The sequence below is a fragment of the Dryobates pubescens genome, chromosome 18 (genome assembly GCF_014839835.1).
Source record: "Dryobates pubescens isolate bDryPub1 chromosome 18, bDryPub1.pri, whole genome shotgun sequence".
Lineage (NCBI taxonomy): Eukaryota > Metazoa > Chordata > Aves > Piciformes > Picidae > Dryobates > Dryobates pubescens.
This window is the reverse complement of record NC_071629.1, coordinates 12959358-12983901: the sequence shown is the minus strand read 5'-3', so window position 1 is coordinate 12983901 and position 24544 is coordinate 12959358. Positions and strand designations below refer to the sequence as shown.

At 41.3% G+C, this 24544-nt stretch overlaps 1 protein-coding gene across 1 annotated transcript in view; it reads right to left on the bottom strand.

Annotated features, from left to right (window-relative positions):
* Positions 1-2949: 2949 nt before the first annotated feature.
* Positions 2950-24544, bottom strand: part of COL4A5 (collagen type IV alpha 5 chain) — a 68192-nt gene continuing 46597 nt past the window's right edge. The window contains exons 36-53 of the mRNA XM_054169803.1: positions 23951-24049; positions 22910-22999; positions 22045-22184; positions 21038-21164; positions 19773-19853; positions 19094-19192; positions 18480-18530; positions 17525-17710; positions 11529-11662; positions 11048-11120; positions 10843-10914; positions 10432-10560; positions 10099-10197; positions 8628-8840; positions 8106-8283; positions 7474-7588; positions 6980-7152; positions 2950-5648 (exon numbers count right to left, since the gene is read on the bottom strand). Coding sequence (XP_054025778.1) covers positions 5567-5648; positions 6980-7152; positions 7474-7588; positions 8106-8283; positions 8628-8840; positions 10099-10197; positions 10432-10560; positions 10843-10914; positions 11048-11120; positions 11529-11662; positions 17525-17710; positions 18480-18530; positions 19094-19192; positions 19773-19853; positions 21038-21164; positions 22045-22184; positions 22910-22999; positions 23951-24049 — 2141 coding nt within the window. The 3' untranslated portion in view covers positions 2950-5566. The remainder of the gene's footprint in view (positions 5649-6979; positions 7153-7473; positions 7589-8105; positions 8284-8627; positions 8841-10098; positions 10198-10431; positions 10561-10842; positions 10915-11047; positions 11121-11528; positions 11663-17524; positions 17711-18479; positions 18531-19093; positions 19193-19772; positions 19854-21037; positions 21165-22044; positions 22185-22909; positions 23000-23950; positions 24050-24544) is intronic.

Here is a 24544-nt window from a genome sequence, read left to right as displayed (position 1 = left end):
TTCATATTAGGTCCCTGAGGCTGCCATTGTACAATATACAGCACTGATTTAATAAATGCTGAATAAATAAGTAAATGGGTAACCTCAAGCGTAGTGGTACAAATACTAATAGGTACGGCATAATAAATATGCAATCTTTTTGAATCTCTTAGTTTACAGCAACTAATTTATTCAGTATTGTGCTGGAAGAACATTTTCAGATGATGTAAAACATATCACTATATATACTACCTTCCAGCTACCCGTTTATGCTGCTGTATAGTACAAAAATACCAATGATAGAACAATGTTTGTCCTGTAAATTTAATTTGATATTGGACAGTTATTGTCTGTACAAACTAAAACATATATGGTTGAAACTGTTCATTATATTTGCTATTTCTGCTTCACAGATCTGTTTTAAAGTCGAGCTGATTGATCTGGCTTTGTCTTCCATTGTAAATATTGTTCTGTTGTTTTCTTTGTAAAACACATCGCATTGGCGGTTTTGGGAGACTGGCTTGAAGCTCTGTATAGTGTTTATATTTATCTGACTTGGCTTTCCATAGAGCTACTCGCAGTAAATACGTGTTCATGTAGCTCCGTGTCTGGCTTTTATTTTTAAACAAACTTTTGTTGTGGTTTTCTTTTTGTGTTGTTGTCTTTTTTTCCTTCTGTCAAAAGCGCATTTCTTCTTGCTGTGGCTGCTTGCTGCTTAAAGTGGTTTTGTCACCCTGTGTCCCTGAGGAGCTGGAGAAGCTTTTAGCGTATTTCTGGGCAGCGATTCCCAGCCTGTCTGGTTTTCTTTGCCACTTAGTGTGAAAGGTAACGTACAGCAAAACACTCAGGAGCTTTCCTTGTCAGAGATTCATAGTGCTGGTAAACAACTGAGTTTCTGAATGAATGGAAAAAAAATTAATAATAAACAAAAAAAATCAGTGCCTGATACTTCTGTTTCTGCTTCGCAGGCAGAGAACTGCGATGACTTCATTTAACTTTTCTGTTCATACCTTTGTCTATGACTGGGTTATGGAAGTTGCATGATCAGAAAGTACTGGTCCTGGAGGGAATTTTTAGCAGTGTGGTATCAAATAGGTTCCTGTCTGTCTAGACTTGAGGGTAGAAAGGAACAAATATGGCTTCCTGTTACAAATTTTTGTAGTAGTACCTCGGTATTTATTAAATAAGGTCTCTAGTCTGTAAAACCCAAACCCACAAAGATACTATTTCAAGTAATGCATCTACTTGGAAAATAGCAACAAAATGCAGTGCCTTTTGAAATGCCTTCCTAGCATGAGGGCTACATCAGTAACTCTCTGGGTAACAACCCTTTCTCTACAGAACTAGACCTGTGGGATCTCCCTAACTGTGGGTGATCACTGTGAAATGTCCTGGCTTAGATGTGCTTTAGAAATCCCTGATTTGATTCTTACCCTGTTTCCCAGAATAGTGCATTAGATCAACTCCCTGTAGAAGCCAAGGTCACTGTAAGAATGGGGTTTTCCTCAAATAAACCGGTGCCCTTACACAGGGCCTCATTTTATAGCACATAGCCTGTACCGGGAAGAGAAAGAACAGTGCTGCTCACACATGGCAGGAACAGCCCACCAGCAGGAAACAAACAGGGTAAATTATACAAGCACTGTCAAGACTGTTGCAACAGCCTCACAATAACTGCTGTAAGAGACCTTTGACTGAATGTCTCATTGGATCTGAAACAGGTAACTGCTTGAAGGCTTGGGGGGGGGGGAAGCGGGAGACAGTTTTGCACTCATTTTTCACCCCCCTTTGGGTGAATCATTCACAGAACTCTCTTGCTTCTGAAGCTTGGTGAAAGCCCTCAATTAAAACCAGAAAGCAAGTTAGACTTCTTGGCTGAAGTCACTGGAATCCATATTAAGTCTTTGCTTTGAGAATACATTGATGACTTCTGATGGACCTGGCATTAGGCTGAATGATGTGGTACTGGAAATGATGAAAGAACTGGGGAGGAGAAGTTCACAGCAGAGAAGGACCTCTTCAGAGTTACCAGGTATTTGTACAACTTTGCATGGCATTTTCTTCACCCCTACATCCTCTTTTGCCTATAGTGTTAGAGAAAAGTCTCTACTTTGTCTGTTAAGCAACATGTCTCAGGAGAGAGAAGGAGCATTGAGGTAGCTGTATAGATTCAGGAGGTAAGAACTTCTGCCCCTCACCTCCCTTTTGTTATTGCTTAGTTATTAATTTAAAACTTTTGAAAGACGTGTTTGGGTTTAAGGAGACTGGCTGCCAGGAAATCCAGCTCAGCAGGCACTGAAGCTGCTTGTGGGCAGAGCAGCTTCAGCCACTACTGAGACCTGCACCCAGGGGCTATAGCAAGTCCCTTTACTAATGACAGCAGTTTGCTTTACTAACCAGTTACTCTTCACCTTGCTGCCAGCTGAGACTGTTCTTAGGCACTGGTCACCTGTCTGATAGAAGTGGTGGGTTGAGTTAAATCTTCCTTCCAGAAGTAGGTACTTACCCTACATTTTAAATGTAGAACACTGTTGCTAGTCCCTGAGCTATTCACTGCTCCTGACTTCCATTAGCAGAAGTGTCCTTTTTGTCAGTGAAATACCCTGGAAAGACTAATTAAACCTGAGCACTGGCAACACACTCCCCCTTTTTGAAGTCACTGCCGCGTGCAGGCACTGGCGGGAGCTGCTTCTGCTCTTCCTTTCAAAGCTCTGTGGTGCCCTCGAGTGGCTCAAGTGTGCAACTTAAAATACAATTGAGGTACTACCTTCCAGGTTCAAGATTAACTTTCCACAATTAGTTATGAGAATAAAAGCTCTAATTAAAAACAAACCATACTTGGGGAGAAAGCCTGTAGATGAAGTGGTGTTCTCAGGTTTAGGTTATGTTGAGGACTGTTCTAAGGCTCTAATATTCGACTGTTTTTTCAACTTGAATAATAAAAAAGCAAACACAAGCTTTTACCTGTAGTTTAATATTTATATACTGATGGATAGCACCTAGTGGCCTCAACCAACATTTGAGCCCCCTCAATGCCTCTGCCCCAAAGAGCTTACAGTCTAAGCAGTCAAGAAGCAGGAGAAAATAATAACCATGCTTTCTTTCCTAGATCAGCAACTGATCCAACACAGGTCAAGCGATTGAGCTGCCCTAAGGCACAGAACATGTGGTAGGAATTAAACCAGCATCTCTTGAATCTCTGCAGGTCTCAGATAAAAGATGCTCCTTCCTCTCTAGACCACTTTTAGTAAAAAAAATAAGGCCATTTGGAAATCTCACCCTGCAACTTATTAAGGTTCAGGGCTATTCTCCAGGTGAGTGAGCGCTGCAGGAACGGAACACCAAATGTATCTGTCAATCAGAGGTGTAGCTACTTGACATATTTTCATTTTCTGGGGCCAGCTCACAGGTTTGGGATCTGAAGCTGCCACAGGACCAGCTCTTTGGGTGCTAGCTTAGACTGGAATGTATTGTGTCTCTTTCCAATTCAATGGGCTCTGTTTCACATGCTGCAAGACAAGCCTGGGTCTTGGAAAGAAGCACTGATTATGCACTACTGGAACAAATGTATTCAGGCCCTTCCCAGCCCCCACATATGAACACTTGTTGGTGAGCACCAGACAGGGGCTGTTGGTAGGGAAGGCTGGGACCCCCTTGACCATAGCATCCATTCTTCTGGGCTTTTTTTGGGGTGGCTAGGTATAAGCTGCTATGTTCATTTTAGGCTTCTGAGGAGCCAGCAGTAAGAGAAGGGCTTGTATTTACCAACAGAGACTTACTATTTTGTTTCAGCTTTGGTAACAGGCTCTTGACTTGTAGGTAGTAGCAGGTTCAGTTTATATGCATCAGCCAACCAAACCAGAATGAGTTGAAGGATGCACATTGAGTTGCCCCACTCTCCACCAACATACATAATGGCAGCTCATTGAGTAGAGACAAAGCTATTTATAGTTTGCACTTTAAACTGAAGAACTTGAGTTCCATACTGAGTGGAAAGCTTTTGAAATCAGCACCAATCTCATTGTATAAATCACTGCCACAGAGTCAGGCCCCACTGCTATGTCTTTTGTCAAACATGCATAAACCAAGGAGATCCCTGAAACCCTGTGTTTACACTGATAGCTAAAAGGTGAGAACAAGCAGCCATTAGCAGATAAATTACTTAACAGTAGTCAATAAACAAATCCACTTCATGAATATAAAGCAGTATGTTAATTCACAAATTCAGGTGTATTGATAGTTGAGGTTGCAATGTACAACACAAACCCTAGAGTCACTGGCTTTCGTGGGGGCTCTGTTTGTACAGAGGGGTAAATGAAACAGCACTGACCAGAGCAGCTGGACAGTCACACACACACACACAGTGATCACTTTTCAGCTATTGCACAAGTAGTGACACCAAGACATACATAAGAGGAGGCTTACAAAATGACATCAGAAAGGCTGCATGCACCATCTTTCAAGGCCTTATGTGAACTATACAGACACAAGAGTTGCTGTATACTGTAAATACACTGCGGGTGTGTATAAATTCACATAAGATTAAAAGGTTAATGTGTAAATAGGAAAGTTTCCACCAGCTTTATTCTATTCAGAAAGTTTCTTAGCGTGTACACTGTTTTGGATACAATGCATGACACCACTTCAGAGCAGAGGTTTCATGTAAGAATCATCTTAAATGCTTTGGTAACTGGATATGCCCAAGGAACAGGTTTTGTTAAACCAAACCGATTACTGAAATGTGAAGGTGACACTTATTCATGAGAAGGCTACAGAATATGGCTAGTAATTTCATGTATTCTCATGAGATAGAAAACCCCCTTTTCAAGTGGATTGGGATTTCTAAGCACAAATAAATCCACTGATGGCAAGGTGTACGACATTTAAAACCCTGATCAAAAGGAGTTCAGAATAACTGTGCATTCCCCAAACGCATCAGGTTGGCAGCTGAGGAAGGAATGAAATATTAAATGAGTAAGTTTGCAAAAGAGGGGTAAAATTCTCTTTGTAATACAAGTTTCATAATAAAATACTGCCATATGTTTTAATTTCAGACATAAGCATTTTTATATCAGAGTCTGGTTTGTTTCTAACTGACTGAGAAGTTTTGGCTATGAAGGTGTTTACATAATATACACATTTCATTACTTACAAAGAGGAATAAGCTTAAAATGTCATATTAAAAACCTGGGATACAGTAGGGTTAGTAGCACCATGAAAAATGTTTCTCAAAACTGCAGTCTTGTTATTTTAAACATACTCAGTGCGTCGTGTTCCTTTATTCTCTTGGTTGATCAAAAAGGTGCCGTTTTGGTACAGGGAGAGAAAGGAAGAACGTCATCTCCGGATCCTTTGTGAACCTCAAGTGTTCCTTTCTGTTTCCAAGAGGTCAATCCTTTCAGCTTAGTCCTGTTGTCAAACATGTACCAAACAACCCTTGGTTTGGCACACAAGTGAGGTACACTTGAATTTGCATGGTTAAAACAGTTTGGATTTGTTTCTTTCTGCACAGTAGCACCATTGTTGCAGCTGGAGGACAGTGCATCTTAGGAATTTTCAACTGTTTCATAAAACATTCTCCAAGACGTTACGTCTTCTTCATGCAAACTTGACAACGACTAATCCGTGTCCTCAAGTCTCCAGCTTTCAGTGTCTCTGACTGAGGTTTGCTGGTTGACAGATGCAAAGGTAAGGTTAGGTTAGCTTTTTCTTTGCTTACAGAACTGATCCTTCAAATTTCTGCTTAATTCATAGTTTAAGACAACACTTAAATACGTAAGTGGGGAGTGAATCCTGTATTTGAGAGTCTTCCTTAAGAGTGATCTTTCTGTGTGTCCTTAGCACCAGGTGAGTGGCTCGACTTTGCCCAGTGTCTCAGCACACACAGGGGGAGCAGATCAGCTCCTCTGAGCTAGGATATGGTGTAGCACAAACACTAAAACAAATGGAAGGTGAATTTTGCACATTTGAGGCAGTGTTTCTGGAGTCTTTGCAGCTTTTGGGTTTGTCAGTTGAAGGTTACTTTAACAACCCATTAAAAATACTGCTGCAGTAAGTTCTGTTTATGGGAGACAGAAGACAGCAGAGAAGACTCAGAGGTGCATGGTACTTATTAGTAGGCAGCTTTTTCCAGTCAGTTACCAGCAAATTATCACTGATCAATACCCTGCAGACTTACAGTGATGGCTATTTAATACACAGTATCATGCTTGTAAGCATCACACAAAACCAAGTTAGGGGCTACTACTGCAGTACAGCACAGTGCACAGTGCCAGCCCTGTACCACACAGATACCTTTCTCAGTGTGGTGGCAGTGGGAGTATGGCTGAAGTTTTTATCAGTACACAAACAGGGCAGTAGCAATTTATTCTATGAGAGGAGATGATTTTTCAGAGAAAAAACAGTTTTGCTGCTCCAGTTGAGAGGGAAAAAGCTGAGACTGAAATGTTGCCTGTGGAGAAGCTGAGGACAGAATGTCCACTGGCTTCTTTGCAGCCAAAATGTCATCCTGCTGCAAAATGCTGGGTAATATGCTTGCCCTGGAAGGTATGAAACTTTCATGCAAGTCTCTTAAAAACAGACTACAAAGGCTTGTGAGGAGTTCATCTTGCCCTCATACCTGCCACTTGTATGTCTGTGAACTACCGTTCCAAATATCTGAATCTATTGAAAGGCCTGGCAAGAAAAGTATAATCAGAATTGATCTTTCAGGCTCTCAATACATTAACTACAGTAGGACAACTTTCAGAGAAGGTACTACTGAATCTAAGAATTGACATAGAGAGTATGACTCCTTGCAAAGCAGAATGTGCCCTAGCAAGTATTTACATATTAAAGGCTTACCAAGGAAACACTTGAAAAACTGGTTGTGAGGGGGAAAACAAGCTAAATGAGTTCCCTATACCCCTGTAAACAAATCTCTTTTGAACTTTGGAATAGATTCAGTTTCCAAAGCTTTCATTCTGGAATAAAGCAATACCCAGGGAAGAGGTTGTCTTACCTGAACATTTCTGACACCTCTACAGTTGCCAGCCAGAAACTGTATGAATTGGCGTAGTAATTACAAGTACCACGACCGTGGCACTCGATAAACGGAGCTGAGCGGAATTCTTCTAAACAGGATCCAGGCGATGCCAAGGCCTGTCCAGAGCCCTCTGCTCCAGCACTGGTGTGCTGGTGTAGGAGTGGAGAAAGGAAACACACAAACAAGGACTTTTACAGTAGGTGCTAAAAATTAAGGATCACAGCATTCAGCTACTGAAAGAGAGGATGTTCATTCTTGGTTGAGATAGAGCAGTATCAGGCACCTCCATAGGTGCATTACACTGGGCTCAGCGTAGTGAAAAATCACTCAGTCTTGGCTACCACACTCAGTAACTGCAGGTAGAGGCTTTCCAATGACAACCACTGTAGTTTTTTAACAAAGTCCTAAAGCAGCGAGTTGAGGACAGAAGTGGGTAGTAGCCACTTGTGGAAGTCAGAGGCATTTCTTACCATCATGAAGGAGTAACCAATCCAGAGGGAATCCCAGCCTAGAGGACATGAAGGAATCTGAATGGTCTGACTGTGGACAGCTATCACCATAGCAGGAGCTTCACACACAACACATCTGGACACAGAGAAAGAGATGATACTTTAATGTGAGTATGTTTCATTAAAATCCTTACACAAAAAGGGAGGACAACTAGCCTGGGAGCAGCAGTCCTATTAACCAAGACTTCTACTTGTCACATATTTGCAGTGCAACATCTGCTTTTATTTCCACCAACAACCATTGGCTAAAATACTGAAGCAGCTCCTCAATAGAAGACTGGAAGCTCAAATCCCTGAGGCGAGTGTCTTTATGCTAGAGCTAATGGCTGCCATGGGGATCTTGCGCTGCTGACTACAGAGCTCCCTCATTCCAGAAGAGCTCTTACAGCCTTTAACTATCCTATCACTGCTGCACACAGAGCGAGCTTTAAAGACAATGAATACTTTAAAACAAGCTGATTTCCTAGTATCTCCCAGAGCAAAATGTGACAGATTGATCTCCTAACACCCAGCCTGCATGTTGGCAACTCAAGGGTAGGATGTGCTATTTATCCAGGTGTTAAGAGAGAGCCCTGGCAGGCTGCTTGTCTCACCGGCTGATGAAGGGCTGGATGCTTTGCCCAGTCAGTGGCTCCATGCTCATTGGCATTGGCTCTGGAGTTGACAGCCAGTAGGAATAGTCATTCCTTGATGCAAAATTACAAACGTTGTTGATATTGCAGAACATGAAGGGCATCGTGCTGAAACGTCTAAGACAGCTCCCAGCAGTACCTACAGAGTAAGACACATAAAATGTGACAGCTGAGTTTTCACTTCATTGCTTTTTATAGCAAATCCTTGAGAACAGTAATTGTGTATTCTTCCTCTCCTCCTGTGAGTGCACAGCATGTCCTATCAAGCTGGCACATGTGGGAAAAAAATTAACTTCTCAGGCTTGGTTTACATTCTTTCATCCTGAATTCTAATGTGCAGCCTCTGGAGGTAGTAGATCTTAGCATGCAGTCCCTATCCTCATGTAAGAAATCTCTGAGACTGCCATATTCTCACAGAACCAGAGCATTTACAGAAGCAGCTGGACCCTTCTTCCGCTTAAAACAGCATACAGAGTATCTCACCTAGATCCTGGCCATGTGCTCTCTCATTTCCTTGCACATACAGAAGAGAGAATCCATCATAGATCCTTGATGTTCCTTGTGGACACAGTGGTGTATCCCTGGTTTGGCTGTGCCGAGTTATAAGGAATCCATGAGCAACAGAAGCTGTTCCAGGAGGACCAGGTGGGCCTTGTAAGCCATCAGGACCAGGAGGTCCCTGTATGCCTCGTGAACCTGTTTGCAGAAGGGAAGCACAAGAGAGGGTATTGATTAATAACATTTCTTGCTCTTTCAGGACTCATGTAGCTCTGAAAGGTAACAGGGTTGTGTGGGTAAGGGGACCTGGCATCTGCTAACATGGTCCACCCTATTTTTTTCATGTAGGCTTGGTTAAATCACTGAGGCTGTCACAGCCAGTTATAAAATAACTGCAACATCCCTGTGCTGTAGGGGTAGGTACTGTGAAGTTAAATATGTTCAGAGCTGTGAGGCACTGAGATAACAACTGCAGCTGACATGACAGACACTGGAATTAGTCCAAATCAGCTTCCCATTTCCAAAACATTCATCTGTGTATGCAGCTTAATAAGATAATGTTCAAACATCTTGCTCAAGATGACAAAATAAATGGTGGAGCCAGAAACAGAAGCTCACTTGTTACCAGAGCAAGCACTCACTTGCTCTGATGACGTGAGCTAAAGCCCTCCAAGATGAAGAGAAAAGCTGCAGTCAGTTCTGGGGTAGGTTACAAAATGTGGAGCAACCTTGAATGAGAGCAAGAATGAGTCACATGGCTCAGAAAGGTACCAGAAAAGGCATTTGTTCTTGAACAGCAAAACTATCAGGAAATACAACTACAAATATTTAGATTGTGTTATTCCACAGTCGTCATTATTTACATTTTTTCACTGAAATAACGCTAACAGATTTCAGAGCTACGCAGAGGAAAAGGAAAACAGGCATTCTGGATCTTTGTACTGTTTTAACTGTTTCAATTCAAACCCTTCCTCACAAGTTACAATATGTAGCTAGTCAATATGCTTTAGAAAAGCATCCCAGTGCCCAGACTGATCTGTCAAATCGTAAGGCAGTGATTCTAAGCAATAGCTGCATGGTGGCCTGCTCGCTGCCTTTGCTGAAATCCTTTCCTTTATGAAATTAATGATTCCTATGCAAAATGAACATTAGTTTACTCATTTCTCTTCTGTTTCTTTGTTATCTCCTGTGCATCATCTGTGCTGCAAAGGGGATGCCAGGAAGCTTAAGATCAAGCATTCAACAGTATTCAGCAGTGACCAGCAATGTGATGGTTCCAGGAATAGTCCAAACCAGAGCTGTTCAGCTGCTTGTAATATTTTTACAATAAGGAAATTCTAAAATTATGATTTTACTGTTGTTCCCACGAGGCAAAGATCTCATTTCAAAGATCAGCACATAAAAAAAGGGATCATCTCTTTTTTTCCCCTGGTTCCTCATAGGTTAAACACCGTACCTGGCTGGCCTGGAAGACCTCTTTCTCCTTTTCGTCCTGCTGGGCCATCAAAACCTGGTAGTCCATCTCGCCCTGGGTCACCAGGAAGACCAATTGGGCCTACAACAGACAAATGCATAACTGAAATCTCTAAATTTTCTGGGACACATCTCTTGTTCCTTCGTGATACATTAGGCAAGAACAGGCCATTAAAGCAGCTGTGGCTGGCAGAACTCTACCTTTATACCTATTAGCACTTGCTGAATTCAGTAACTTGTCCGTGTAGCCTCTGCCACATGACTCAAGTTACATCCTGCAGCCAGCTACCCTTCTTGGGCATCTTTATGATCATACCTGGCAATCCCTGTGGCCCTGGCAGTCCAGGTGGCCCTTTTGACCCTGGCTGTCCTGGAGAACCTGGGGGACCAGGGTCACCTTTGACAACAATGCTTCGTCCAATGGTACCTGGCAAACCTGGTGGGCCTGAGAGAAAGCAGTTTGGTATTAGATAATCCAAGGTGGAAGAGAGCATGAGAAACAGTTTTTCTTAGCCTTTATTGCAAAGTCAAAAGCCAAGAACTCTTATCCATGCAAAAAACCCCATACGGGTATATACAAGGCAAAGAAGTGCTCTTGGTGACACCCCTCCCTTCCAAAGAGCAGCTCTTGCAGGCGTGAGTCCTTGTGGACTCACCCAGTTTCTGTGTAACAAACTCTACTGGCAGGGAGCAAAAGTAACAGTAACACAGCCCAGGACTCCCCTACCTGGTGGGCCTGGCAGCCCTTGACTGCCTGTGAGGCCAGCTGGTCCTGCAGGTCCAGTGGGACCCTTCATACCTGAAACATCAAATGCACACAGTTACATAGTGAAACAACCTTCTGCCTTACAAAGCTGCTGCAGGAATGACTAAAGTCAGGCTTCTTTTCTCCCAGGGTTCATGCTACCGTGTCTGAAATTCTAGTCAAATACCTGGGAATCCTGGAACACCTGGAACACCGGGGTCACCCTTCATTCCATTCAGACCTGGACGACCAGGATCCCCCTGAACAGAAAGGTTTTGTGTTACTCACTCATCTCCTTAGGAGTTTCAGAAAAAGTGACAGGAAAGGTGTCTGGGTGACAAATTATCCCACTCTGGGTCTTCACAGGAGTGCTTTGAAGGAGTGAGGCCAGGCATTCTGCTCACTGTTAGAGAGGGGGCTGTCAGAGAGCACTGTGCCATGGAATGTGCATCAACAGCTCCAGCTCCCATGGGAATCCTGGGGACATCCTGCCCAGATACTGGGGAACAATGAATGGAAAGACCCTTTGACTTGCTACAAGACAGGATGTTAGCTGCCACATTTAGGCTTTTACTTTACTACAATAAACTGCATCTTCCACCCAAATATATTCCATTTTTATTGCACCTAGAAATAAAGCAGGAGGAAAACTCCATTTCTTGTCCTACCTGGCGTCCAGGTGGTCCTTGATCTCCCTTTTGCCCTGTCAGGCCAGGTGGGCCAGGTTGACCTGGGTTCCCTTTTTCCCCTTTAAGTCCTCCACTGCCTGGTGGCCCTCGTGGACCTTCTGGGCCTGGTGGACCTTAACATTGCAGAACAAATACACATAGATCAGTATGTATCAACCATTCTCCCCAAGCTCGTTCCTTCAGTGGGGGGAGGGGAGGGAGGGAAGAAAAAGATAATTTGGCTTGACTGCCCAGCTCTATTTCAAGGCTGAATTGAGGATAAACTAAAAGGAAGATAAATGGAGGGAATATTTGCGCTACCCAAATCAGGAAGAAAGGCTCCTTATTAGCTGATGAGAAGCAGGGCTGTCCAGAAGAAAGTGCAGCTCATCTGCCTTAGAAGTTTATCAGTGACCAAACTGGTGCCTTTAGTAGGAGCCAAGAAACCCAAAATTGGATGGTACAAATATAACCCCTGCTGACCTGCATTACACTCAGCATCTCCCAAGTGCTGTCTTAGGCTGAATTCCTTTAGAAGCCAATCTCAACAACACAAAATATTGCTGCTTTCTGTGCTTTGGGGATTTGATACTCCTGTTGAGGAGCCCAGTGTACACTGACTGCTGAGCAGCAGGAAGCCCATCATTCTCTCTTGCCTCAGTAATAATCCAAGGTGCAGAAACCTCCTTACGTTGAAGGACTTTCCCTCCAACTGGTTTGTCTGTCTTTAGTAGAATTACACTGTGTAAATTCAATAGAGGAACTGGGCTGGTCTTTAATTATTTTCTCCATGCTAAACCATCTAAACAGAAGGTAATTGATGTTAATTTGTGGCAAAACAAACTGTAAGCAAGTGCAGCAACAGTTAATAACATTTTACACGTTAGATCTCATAATTGGATTAACAAAAGGATCTCTTTGCAGGGCAGTGCTGTGACATTCTCCCCTGTGGGACAACACATTTAATAACATTTATCAGTATGCTGGGTTTTCAATTCTTCTGCAGCCTTGAATAATTAAACATCTCCTCTGACACCCTCAAAGTCTCTATGCAGTGTATACATTTGATGAACTGTATTTCTGCATGCAAATCTGAGTATAGCATTCCTTTAAAAACGTTCTTTTTAAAGCCAACAGCAGTTTTCTACCGGATTTCACACGTATCCTGCAGCAGGTTCAGCTACAGAAAACATCCCATCATGCAAGGATTTTTTTTTTGGGCTCATTTTGCTCTTTTGCACTGGTCTAGTACTGTACACATGCAAAACAATACCAGGTTACCACCTGCGGCATGCTAATCAAACACGTAGGATCTGCAGGGTAACCACAGTCCTTCAGAAGACAACGGCAGAAGGACAGGAAAACATCCATTTCTCTTACATCAAGTGCAACGCAGTAAAATAAAGTGACCAAGTTAAGAGTCTAACCTGGAGGACCTGGAAGGATCAGAGTTCACCAAAGCCCAATGATCGATGTTAGAAGGGTCAGACATCACACAGTACAAAACAAGATTACTAGTTAGAAATAGTACAGATGACAGCAAATACACTAACACAACAACCCATTTCACCAGCATATTTTGTATATACAGTATAATCCACATGCATGCATAAAACCATACATGAATACACAAGGGTATGTATTTTCAGATACAAGTTATTCTGGTGACTAGGCTCTACTGAGACTAATTTGACACTTCACATAACAGCAAGTTTAAAGCTTTACCAAAGGATGTGTTACTGCTTTAATATTACAGCTGAGGCCTGCAACTGGTTAGTCCTACTCACAGTGGGGGTTGCACTGTTTAACCATTTCACTGACAATATTCAACATCACAGGGCTTGGAGCTTGGCAAATATGCAGGACAACTTTCTCTGGAGCAAGATTCTGCTTTGGGTAGGGGGAAGTGTGATTAACTGAAGGACTTGTCACCTCTAATCAGGTATGAGCCTCAGCCATCTTGAATACAAGTCTAGGTATGAAAAGTAGGCTTATACCCTCTTTGGAATGATAAGCAGGACTGGCATGTATCATCAAGGCTGCAAATGCTATAAGCAAAGACACAGCAGAACTTAAAGACATAGAATTTGTTGTCTTGTGGGCATTAGTTTTTCTTGATAAAAATACCCCAATCTATTAGTTTACTGGTTTGAAGATATTATGGAGAATGGCATGTGGTGACATCCTTAGAAAAATCACTTAAATGTCCTCTTTTCAAAAGGTAAGCTACCCTACCATGCCCCTCAATTAATACATATTTGAGCTCCTGTGCCACTTGCATCTTGCATGTCAGTGAAATGATTGAAATCTATCAATGTATCATCATGCAGTTTGCTGCTGAAAACTACAATAAATACACATCAGGTTTACCTCAATGCACTCTTTCTGACATATGTGGTAAATTACTTTAAATACTAGCTATAATACAGTTGTTAAAAATAATGACGTGGACATTTCATTGTTACTGTTAAGTACTTATAAACTATATTTCACCAGTAGGTAAGTTTTGCTATGATTAATTAATCTGTCCTATACTTGCTGATTATGGGATTCTGGCTGAGCAGAGTCACAGGGTGCAACAAAACACCAGCACACCCATGACAGCTGTCCTCACTCAAAGTGTGGTTACTGCTTGCGTGACCGGCGTTTAATGAAAAGGTAAGGCCACAGTCACTGTTTTACATGCAGCATAAAGCTAGGACCCAGACGTCAGGGGCTACCACATTTGCTACCTCACAGTACTTAGGGCAGGACACTACAAACTAACGTATTCCTGCACTGAATTTTCTTTGTTTGCTTCCTGAAGGTCATCATAGCAAAACCTAAAGACATCATGATTATTAAAGAGATACACCAAGTCATTTTCAATCTAGACACAGATGTTACATGTTGATAAACTAAAATTATGATAAGCCTGTGAAAATAGCCACGTTGTTACCAGTCCTGCTCCACTGCCCTATCATTAGGGAGAGGAGGACTGTATTCTTCATTTTCATTAAATGCATGTGAAAGGAAGGGCTTTCCTCATTTCCTCTTGATGTGCTGGTGAAGCAAAGCAATGGGAATGTGGATTTCTCTGTGCTGCAGAGTTACAATGCTCTACACTGGGAAAGTAAAGCCTCACTGTTACCCTGTATAAATTTCCCTACAGACACTGTTGGTATAAAAGAAGCATCTAATTTATTTAAGTCACTTGAGAGTGTTCAAAATCAACAGTAGCAGGTGTTACAAAAATGAATACTGTCACTCGCCCAGGCAGCAACACACAATTGCACAGCAAAGGCATGGGAGGACAAAGCAATATGCTCTCAAAAAGATGAAACCCAGTGTATATTGTGTTCAGCTGCACTGAGAATAAAGATGCTAACACAAGGTTCAGACTTGGGGACACTTTATAACAGCCTTGCAAATCGGGACCAAGTGATCTCCCACCACGGGGAGCACAAATCTGTGTCCTTTCTATGCCAGTCCTACGACAATAGAGAGTCTGAAAGCGAACTCTAAGCTTTTCTTTCCTACCACAAATTAAAAGGTATGTCTAAGAAATGACTTGGCATATCTACATTTAGACACTACAAAAGTATATACATTCATTTTCATGCAAAGTTATTATGTTGGAGTTAAGGGGCTAACCTGAGGGACCTGGGAGTAGGGGGTCAGAGTTCACCAAGGTCATCATTAGGACAAGGGGAAAAACATCAAAATTGTTAGAAATATCAACAAGCTAACATATTCAACTAAACCTTTCTTTTTAGATTTAGCTCAATATTCCTTTACATACAGTATGCAAAACACCAAACTATTATTATTCATAGCAATGAAAACAGACATGTGGAGTAACAGCAAGCTTTTGTTGCCCTGGAAATTGGCTTAGTTTTATAATCAGTTATTAATATATCTGTTCCAACACCAAATATCAGCATTTGTTTTAAGGGAAACTCAACTTTAGTCAGAGAGCTACATCACGTTTGACTTCATCACTTTTACTAATCTTAGAATACATCTAGAAGTCAACAACAAACACTATACTCATACAGCTTCTGGTTTTATTTCTGTCCCTTCTAGAGGGGTAATTTGACAGCCACACAGCTGCTTTTATGACTAACTGCCTTATGTTGAAATGTTACAGAATCAGCATTCCAACAACAGACTGTTATCACTTGAAACAAAAGGCTGGAGTGCTGATTGTACCAGAACTGCAATAATAGTTTGGTTTATCCACATTAGTTCAGGCATAACTGAGCAAACCAAATGCTTCGCTTTATACATTGCATGCAACAAAAATGGAAATTAGAGAGAGAAAGAGAGAGAGAACATGGCTGAGCAAAACCTCACTGGTTGTTTCCCCCTCACCAATGTTCATAAAACTGCAAAAAACGAGTCCCACCACTGCTCTACCTCCCAGCTGACTCCAGTCAGTAAGCACCTGATTTATACAGCAAAGTGGGAACAGGATGAGGAGTTTCATCAAAACACCAGTGCTACAAGACAGCAGAGAATCTCAGCTGATAGCTTTATTACACATCAGGAGCTGCTTAGCTGGGTTTGGTTGGGTCTTTTTGGTTTGGGGTTTTTTTTGTGTGTTTGTTTTTAATTTGGAGATGTCCTCTGTAAAAGAATCCTTTAAAAAATGAAAGTCTGTAATCTTATGGACCAGTCACTTGTACTCTTAAAGACCAGGCAGCTTCCCATGCCAAACTAACTGCTGTCCTACTCTACACACTGAAAAATTATCTGTATAAGATCCTGAGATCTAGGATGTCTTAGGCCTTTATTTGGGCACACTTAAATTACAAACCCCAAGTCCAGCATCTCATTGTCTCTTACTCCTTCACTTCTCCTCCCACTTGCCCCAGCTGCAACTCTAACCACAGTGAGCAGAGCTGAGCTTACTTGGCCCATGTTCCTACCTGCCAGTAAGCAACTAGGCAGAGGAGGACAAGGCCACATGGAAAGTGGAAAGCACACTAGGACTAACAACTTGCTGTAGGAATGCTCTACTGACTGGTCAGAGCCCTAGGCACAGCAAGGAGTAATTTCCTCCAGGAGAAGAGAGGAAGGCACGCACTCCTCTTTCCACTAACCAAATAGGAAACCAGGAAGATGTGATTGTCTGTGAATTATTAACCCAGAGCTCTGCATGAGAGAAAAGCTTTTTCTGCAATTAAGAATAATAAAATATTACTTAATCCAGTTCTAGTGAAAATACTTTGATAAATTTCCATTCTAAAAATGTTTTTCATTGGGATCGCCTCCTCTTGTATCAGAAGACTCCAGATATAGCAAAAAAGCTTGAGCCAGAGCCGTGACAGTTTCATTAAGAAAGGTTTTTCAAGAGCAGTTCTATGACACAAAATACAAATCCAGTTCTAATACATGCCAGGGAGTTGCTCAGCAATGTTACCTCAGTATAGTGTTTTTTTCATTCCCAGAAATTAGTTGGTGCAGGAACAAAATGCAAACAGAACTGAAAGATGAACACGGCATGATGGTGCACTGAGTCCATGGAGCCACGTGATAATGGAGCAATGACTGATGTTACATGACAGAAGACGGAGAGGCAGATATCCAATTTGATCATGCTGTGAATTTGATTTCATGACTCTTAAAATGATGGGGTTTGTTACTTTAGGCTTTTTGTGCGTGGTGACATTTGCTGATCAGGTGACAATACTGCAAAGGCATCAGATGTTCAAAGGCCGGCACCGTGCTCGCTAGGTGATTACTGGGACAGCATGCGGAGGATCGCCCGGTCATTTACGCTTTAGACTTTTGCTGCCAGGTTATCAGAAATTCATAGAAACTCAGACTGGTTTAATTTCAGATACTGTTATTTTTGGCAATAAAATCCTCTAGTTGCCCCTAAACATTGACACCTAAGCCATGAGGCTTGGACTTACCCATCCAAATAAACTAAGAAAGTTTGAAGGCTGATAACCTACCAGCAAAATATGAAAGTACTGGCAGATGTTGATAGGTATGGACTATGCTCTTACCTGGTCTTCCTGGAACACCTGGTGGGCCAGGGCTACCTTTAGGACCTTCCAGAGGTGGCCCTGGTAATCCTGGTGGACCTGGTGGACCCTGTAGACCAGGGAATCCCTGGAAACCTGGTTCTCCTTTCAGACCTGGCAGTCCAGGGGGCCCCGGTGGGCCAGGTAATCCCAGTTCTCCTTTTTGTCCTGTAAAAGCAAACAGCCACGTTCATCAGTTCTGTCATAAAGCCATGTGCAAAGAAGTCCAGATGTCGAACTGCAGAAGATGCAGGTCTGGCCACAACTCACCTCATTTGTGCAGTGAGACAGTGTAAAATGGGTCTAACATTCAGCAAACAGTTAAGGCTAATAATTCTTGCAAGATAAAGTGCTGTAACTTCTGATATGTTAAAAGGTTTTTCTAAGTCTCACTTTACTGCTCAGTGATGCTGTAATTCATAAACATCCCCTGAATTTGTAAGCCTGCAATCCATGTTTTCTGTGAAGAAATCTGTCATTATTAAGACTTCCTCATGTTTTTTAAGACCCTGATGAAAATTAAAGTGTACTTGCAAAATAAGCATAAGGGATTTAGGAGCTTTAATGGTACTGGAAAGTAATGGAACTGAGGTAGTGAAGTTCCTTTTGAAATCACAGCAGGCAGCTTTGTTTGTCATCTGTTGTATGAATGCTTTATTTACTGACAGAAATCATCAAAGTTCCACACAGTAGAGACTGATCCTGTGTGGATTTAACCTATCTGCATGATTGCTAAGTTACAACCTTCAGTAGTCAGTAATGAGTGTTTTTATTACTGCTGTTAATTGAAAATGGTCTGCTGAGAAAGAGTTACTTTAGTTGTTGCTATGGCATTCAATTGTTGCAGAAAATACAATGTGGGTTTTTTTGTGTCTGTGTGTCTATAAATATATTTTACATTCAGTCTTTCAAACAAAGGAAAAGAGAGAAACTTTACCTGACAATCCTGGGAGTCCTGGAGGTCCTGGGTGCCCAATGCCTGGTAGACCTGAGAAGAAACAGATCCAGTTAATCAAGAACACTTAGCTGTGAAGTCTCCAGGACTAGGAATATGAGGCTGAGAATGACAAAAGTGCAGTTTGCCTAAATCTCTGGTTTCTTGAGACCACCAGGGTTCTCATTGACTCACCAGCCTACACCAAAGCTAGAGGCTTTGCTACAAATATACCTGTAACTGTCGTATTTCCATCCATTCCAAAGATGCTCTTCTGATTTTGGGAGTTAATACATAGTATTTTTGGTTGGGGTTCTATCTTTAAGGCAGACATTACATTGTTGATCCATTTTGAGCTGAGTTGAAGCAATACAGCTACCATGGAATACAGGAACAGGGGCTGGTGTGTAACTTGGCTAGTAAAAATCTAAGAGCCAATTGAATTCTTATTCTGTACTGCACTGATGGCTTGACAGCACCCTTTGTGAATCATTCAGCAGCCGGGAGCCACAGGACTAGCTTCAGAGGTATATGGACAGTTATAGGGAATACAGAATAGAGAGAACGGGACTTCACAATGCAGAATGAAGAGGAGAAAACCAGGAAGGATATCTAACCTGGTTCGCCCTTCTGACCAGCTGGTCCAGGGATGCCATCTCGACCAGGCTGTCCTTTCTCCCCTGAAGGGCCAGGGGGGCCAGGACGACCAGTATCACCTAAAAGGGGGGAGAATACATTAGTGCAGTAATGCCTAACCTGCAACAAAATAACCCAAAATGAAACAAAAGCAACCTCCTCACCATCTGAATCTCGAAGAGTGACAATGTAATACACTCACAAGGGTGTAATCTTAATATTAAAACCTTTTTCTCTCTCCATCTCTCTCCTCCCCTGACAATTTAGAAAAGGCTTTTACATCTGTGACCTTTTAAGCTGTTAGTGCTTGCTAAAAATAATACAGTGCTTCCCTTTAAAATAAATTAGAATTTTGCTCCTATAAAAACAGGTCAGGCCACTGGAGTACTTACCGTAAATAAAGCTGGTAAATACTGAAACAGGTAACTTCTTGTTTCAACAACTAATGATATGACTATGACAGCAGACAGAAGTCATCAAGAGACAGTTAAAACTTCTTTCTTTTCTGTTTAAAGTCAGAGAACTGAGTGTGCAATGGTGTTTGACCATCTATATACACATAGATTCATTTTTATGATGTTAAATATGTAAGAAGAGAGGAAGTGGCTTCATGTGTTATCTTTTCCACAGAAGCAGCTGACCTTTGCTGTTGATGCTCACCTACTGGTCCAGGTGGTCCAGGCAGACCGGGGCTACCTGGAGGCCCCTCAATACCTTTTGGTCCTGGAATTCCTGATGTTCCTGTAAAGTACAGGCACTTCAATAATGGCTTTTCAGCAATAATATAAGATGCCCTGAGTAACAAATGAGTTAATCGTATCAAGATACTGTATTTATGTTAATTTTGCAGATTTATAGCTAATCAAGGAGATGAACTAGCAAGCAAAGAATGTACAGAAACAAAACAACCTAGAACAGCTGTCCTTGCTGCTACTCTCAAGACTCTCTCTCTTCACAACTGTTGAGTGCCCATGGCCAAGGACACAGTAAATCTGGCAATCTGCTAGGAAATTACTGTTTTAGAAACAGATGCCTGACAGCAAATTAAGAGCACTATGGAGTGTGGTTGGTGTCCTTTCCCAATCCACTCCTCCTTTCCTGAAAAAAAGGATCTTACTAAAAATAGTCTTAGAATTTACAGTGGATTCTCACCCCTACAGCATGAAGTGAATGGGAGGGAGGAAAAACAATTGGTCTGTTGCAGTGTGTGTTGTGAACAGCACCTGAACCTGATCAAGGTAGTGTCTCAATAAACCATTTCACAATCTTTCAGGCATGACATGAAGCAGAGGTTAAAACCTGCCAAGTTCACGGCCAGGTTTTGTTCTCTTCTAAGCTCCCGCTGCTATGACCACACTTGTTAAAAATTGCTTAACTTCCTACATTAAAGCAGCTCAAGCATGCTTCTACAACAGCTTTTATTGCTGCAGATGCAGCATAGGTAAACACCTTGTTTCTTTAAATGAAGAATGAAAGAACTGATCTATAACTCTACTGAGATTTTTTAGAGTAGAACGCAAAACCTAATTTCGTTATGTTCTTCTTAGAACTTAAGACAATAAGTGGTATTAGAAAAGCCCAGTTTTCCTGGCATCTTTTTTTATTGATTCCTGAAGGAAAAATATGAAGTCAAACATGGGCATTTTGTGGGTCAGAGGAGGTAGGAGTCTGATTGCTGTGGGGAGTGGAAAGCATCAGCTAACACAACTGCTATATCCCCCCAGAGCAGATGAATAATTTCAGAGGGCATTCTCAAGTGATGCATTCACACACTCTTGCAGTGACAACTCCAACAGCACACAGTTTAGAAGCAGAAGACTGCCAAAAATTGAAAGAAGCTGCAGCCTTCCAATAATTAGCCAGTGTGTTTTGATGTATAGACAAATAAGCAAGAGGGAAAATGAAAAAATCCTGTTCAGAATTACCTGGGAATCCAGGAAGGCCTGGTTCTCCTTTTGCACCTGGACTGCCTGGAAGTCCAGGCAAACCAGGACTTCCAGCTATACCTTTACTGCCTGGACTACCTGGGTATCCAGGCAAACCAAGATCACCCTAGAAAACATTAAGCAGAAATAGGAACTCAGTCTTTGTAAGATGGCTAAGCCTTTCTTGTATGTATCCCAGTCTTACCCTGTGTACACTTCTGTTTATATCCAGTTTGTGTTAACCAGCTCACACACCACATTAATGGGAAATTGCGATTGTGGAGATTTTTAAACAGTTTTCCCCTACAACTGTTACTCAGAGCTGGCCTACATTAAAGGAAAAAATGTTCTCTTTCAGAAGACACAGAGATTTTGTACTCCATGACAGCACAGAATTTAAAAAAACCCCAAACCTGTGGAGCTATAATCATGCAATGTTTCTGTTAAACTAATTGCTGTTTAACCTCAATTATAAAGCATCGGTGAAGGCTGCTAGATATGATGTTGATTTTCTTGCCACTTTTTTGTAGGTGACAGAAAGGATGAGACAGGTAAGTGTTAGCAGTAATCACAATATTTCAAGTCCTTGGTAATTTATTCTTAAAGGCATATTGTCCCCATTTTTTTAGAATTAACAACGTGGGAACGATTACATTCATTGCATAAACCTCTCCAAAGTACTAAAATGGCAGCAGATGTCACAGCACAGACTAGGCCACTACCTAAATCCCACCTGAAAGGTCTAGTAATCAATCTTCACTTTAACTGGATAAATTACATTTAAATATTTTGCACCTTTAAAATTAGAAGTATGTGCTCCCACCTGAAAAGAACAAACCATAGACAATCCTGCTTGTTACCAATACATTTACATGCATATATATCTCTAGCTATCTATCTATCTATATCTTATGTATACCTGTAAATACAAGTTAAAAAAAAAATCAAATCAACAGAGAACCTAATTTTCTCCTGGAATTTTCTGTTGAAGAAACTTATAAATGTACCTTTGGTCCAGGGAGACCACGAATACCGATGCTGGAAGGACCAGGGTCACCTTTCTCCCCTTTCAGCCCAGGAAATCCTGCAGGCCCAGGCTGGCCTGGACGTCCTGCTGTTCCTTGGCTGCCTTTAATCCCTGGGGGACCTGTCCAGAAAATAAAATACAGTTTTTATAAATATAAATAAAACTTAGGCAGTGGTTTAGAGAAATCATTCAAATTATAGCAACTGAACTAGAAATGACTACAAAAATTGAGTAGTAGGCTCTGAATCCCTAAGGTGTTTTTATTCTTAAAGGCAAACTTAATTAGCTAAAAACCTCTCATGGTTTTTTAGCATAACATTCCTCAGTTTTCTGTTTTTAAAATTCTTAAATGACACAAATCCCAGCACTCGTTGTAGTATCTTGGCACGATCTAACACTAGCATCCTCAGAAACTGGAATTTTTGTTTCAGCAATCTTTCTGAACAATGGAATTCAATTTCTTTTTCCCTTTTGCTTGCATCTAATGTCTGTTTTCTCACAGATGAGTTTACAGAGTCATCTTTTCTGAATGTTCACAGAGTGTAATGTTGAGAAACCAGAAAAACATGACAGTTACAAAATGTAGATCACTCTACTTCTACATCCAGAAGCACTTTTAAAGTAACAAGTTTTTACAATATATTTGCTGTTTACATTTTCTGTTTTACTGGGTATTTCCAATTTCTTATGTATTATTTCAGCAAATATTTATGTAGGGCTCTATGCATTTCTCATTTGCACTGCCATTTAAATGCATTATTAGATACAGCACATGAGCAGATCCACCTTTGTACTACATGAAAGCACTGGCCAAAATGAAGTGAAATACAAGCACAGAAACTAACCTGGAAGGCCCATTTCTCCCATGGCACCTTTTAACCCTGGAGGTCCTGTTGGTCCCGGCTGCCCAGGAAGCCCCATGTCTCCTTTGATGCCTAGAAAAGTTGTGGTTTTAATTAAGCATAGCTGTAATTAAACGTTTCTGATAGTCACGCATTCTCATATGAATATGCTTGTCATCTAATCACAAAGGCAATGGATTTGGAGTTACTTTAGGCCTTACCCTGCTCTTACATGGTTTTTCACACCCATTTGCAGTGAAATATTAGATTATTAAACATCTGTTTGTTCTGAGCCAAGACATAAGGGTGACTTCTTCTTTGAAAAGGGTCAAATCTCAGTCCATGACTTAGTAACTATCTGAAACAATTTAGTACTGGTGGTGACTTGATGCTTCATGAGTTGTTCTGCAGAATGAACACATTACCTCTTTCTCAATTGCAATAGATAGTCAGTAGCTTCTGTTAAAGAATTAAATGAGACTTACAAAGCTCAAACTAGTGACAGCCCTGGGTGGTTTAAAAAATTCCCCAAGCACAATGGGATATTGAGAGTAAAGTCTACATTAGACATAGTCAGTAAAAATTCAAGATTTTAGATAAATTGTTATACCTGTAGGAAGGAGCAGTGCAAAACAGAATTAGTTTTCTTGATCCTTGCAATTCTTTAAAGCAGAGACATGAAATTTGGCCATTTGCAAAGTATGAGTCCAGCGACTAACAATGTAAGAAATAAACACATGAAACAGACAAGTCCTGCTGGCAGACCCCACAGTCGCATCGCTTGCTCAAGCAGTAAGTACTAAAGCTATCCTAATCTTCAGTGGGATCAGCTTAAAACTGCTTTTGGGTCTGGCAGAAGGAAAGAGCTCAAAGCTTGTTGTTTGGATAATGACTTTAAATGTCCCAACACTGTGCTGCAGCTTCAAGTGTAAATCCCTAAGCTTTGCTTAGATACTCCTGGATTAGCATCCAAGCTTTGTGTGATATAAACACATGCAAATTGCTACAGATAGAAACTGTCCATCTGAGACCTTGTTTACTTACCTGGCAGTCCAGGCACACCTGGTGGGCCACTAAGTCCTGGTGGGCCTGGGTCACCTGGGAGACCTTGGTAACCTTTCTGTCCTGATAAACCAGGGACACCTCAAAGGAAGAAGATACAATTTATTATTACTACTACTACTATTGTTTTCTTTTACCTTAAGAGAACTGATGTACCTATACAGGGGAATAAAAATACAAATACAGATTTTTCTTCAGTAAATATAATTCCCCCTAGCTTAGCAAAGAGGAGTATCACAGAAAAAAAGATTGCTTCTAGAAAGTTTGAAATCACTGCAGAACAGGAACAGTATAAATAAGTAGAGGAAAAAGTAACTTTAATGTAGATATAGTTCATTCAGAAGGGACTTTCTGGATGACCAGACTTCATGCTAACCTCTCTCTACTCATCTACATTAATTAAATACATGCTTAATTACATTGCTACACCAGAAGCATTTTGGAGCCAATATATAATATAAAGTAATGCAGGTATTTTAGCGGATGTTTCTAAATTCTTTGTGGTTATTATCCCATACAATTATTTTGTGTTGCCCTGCAGGTAGTTAAATCTGCCCTCTACAGCTCTTACTTAAG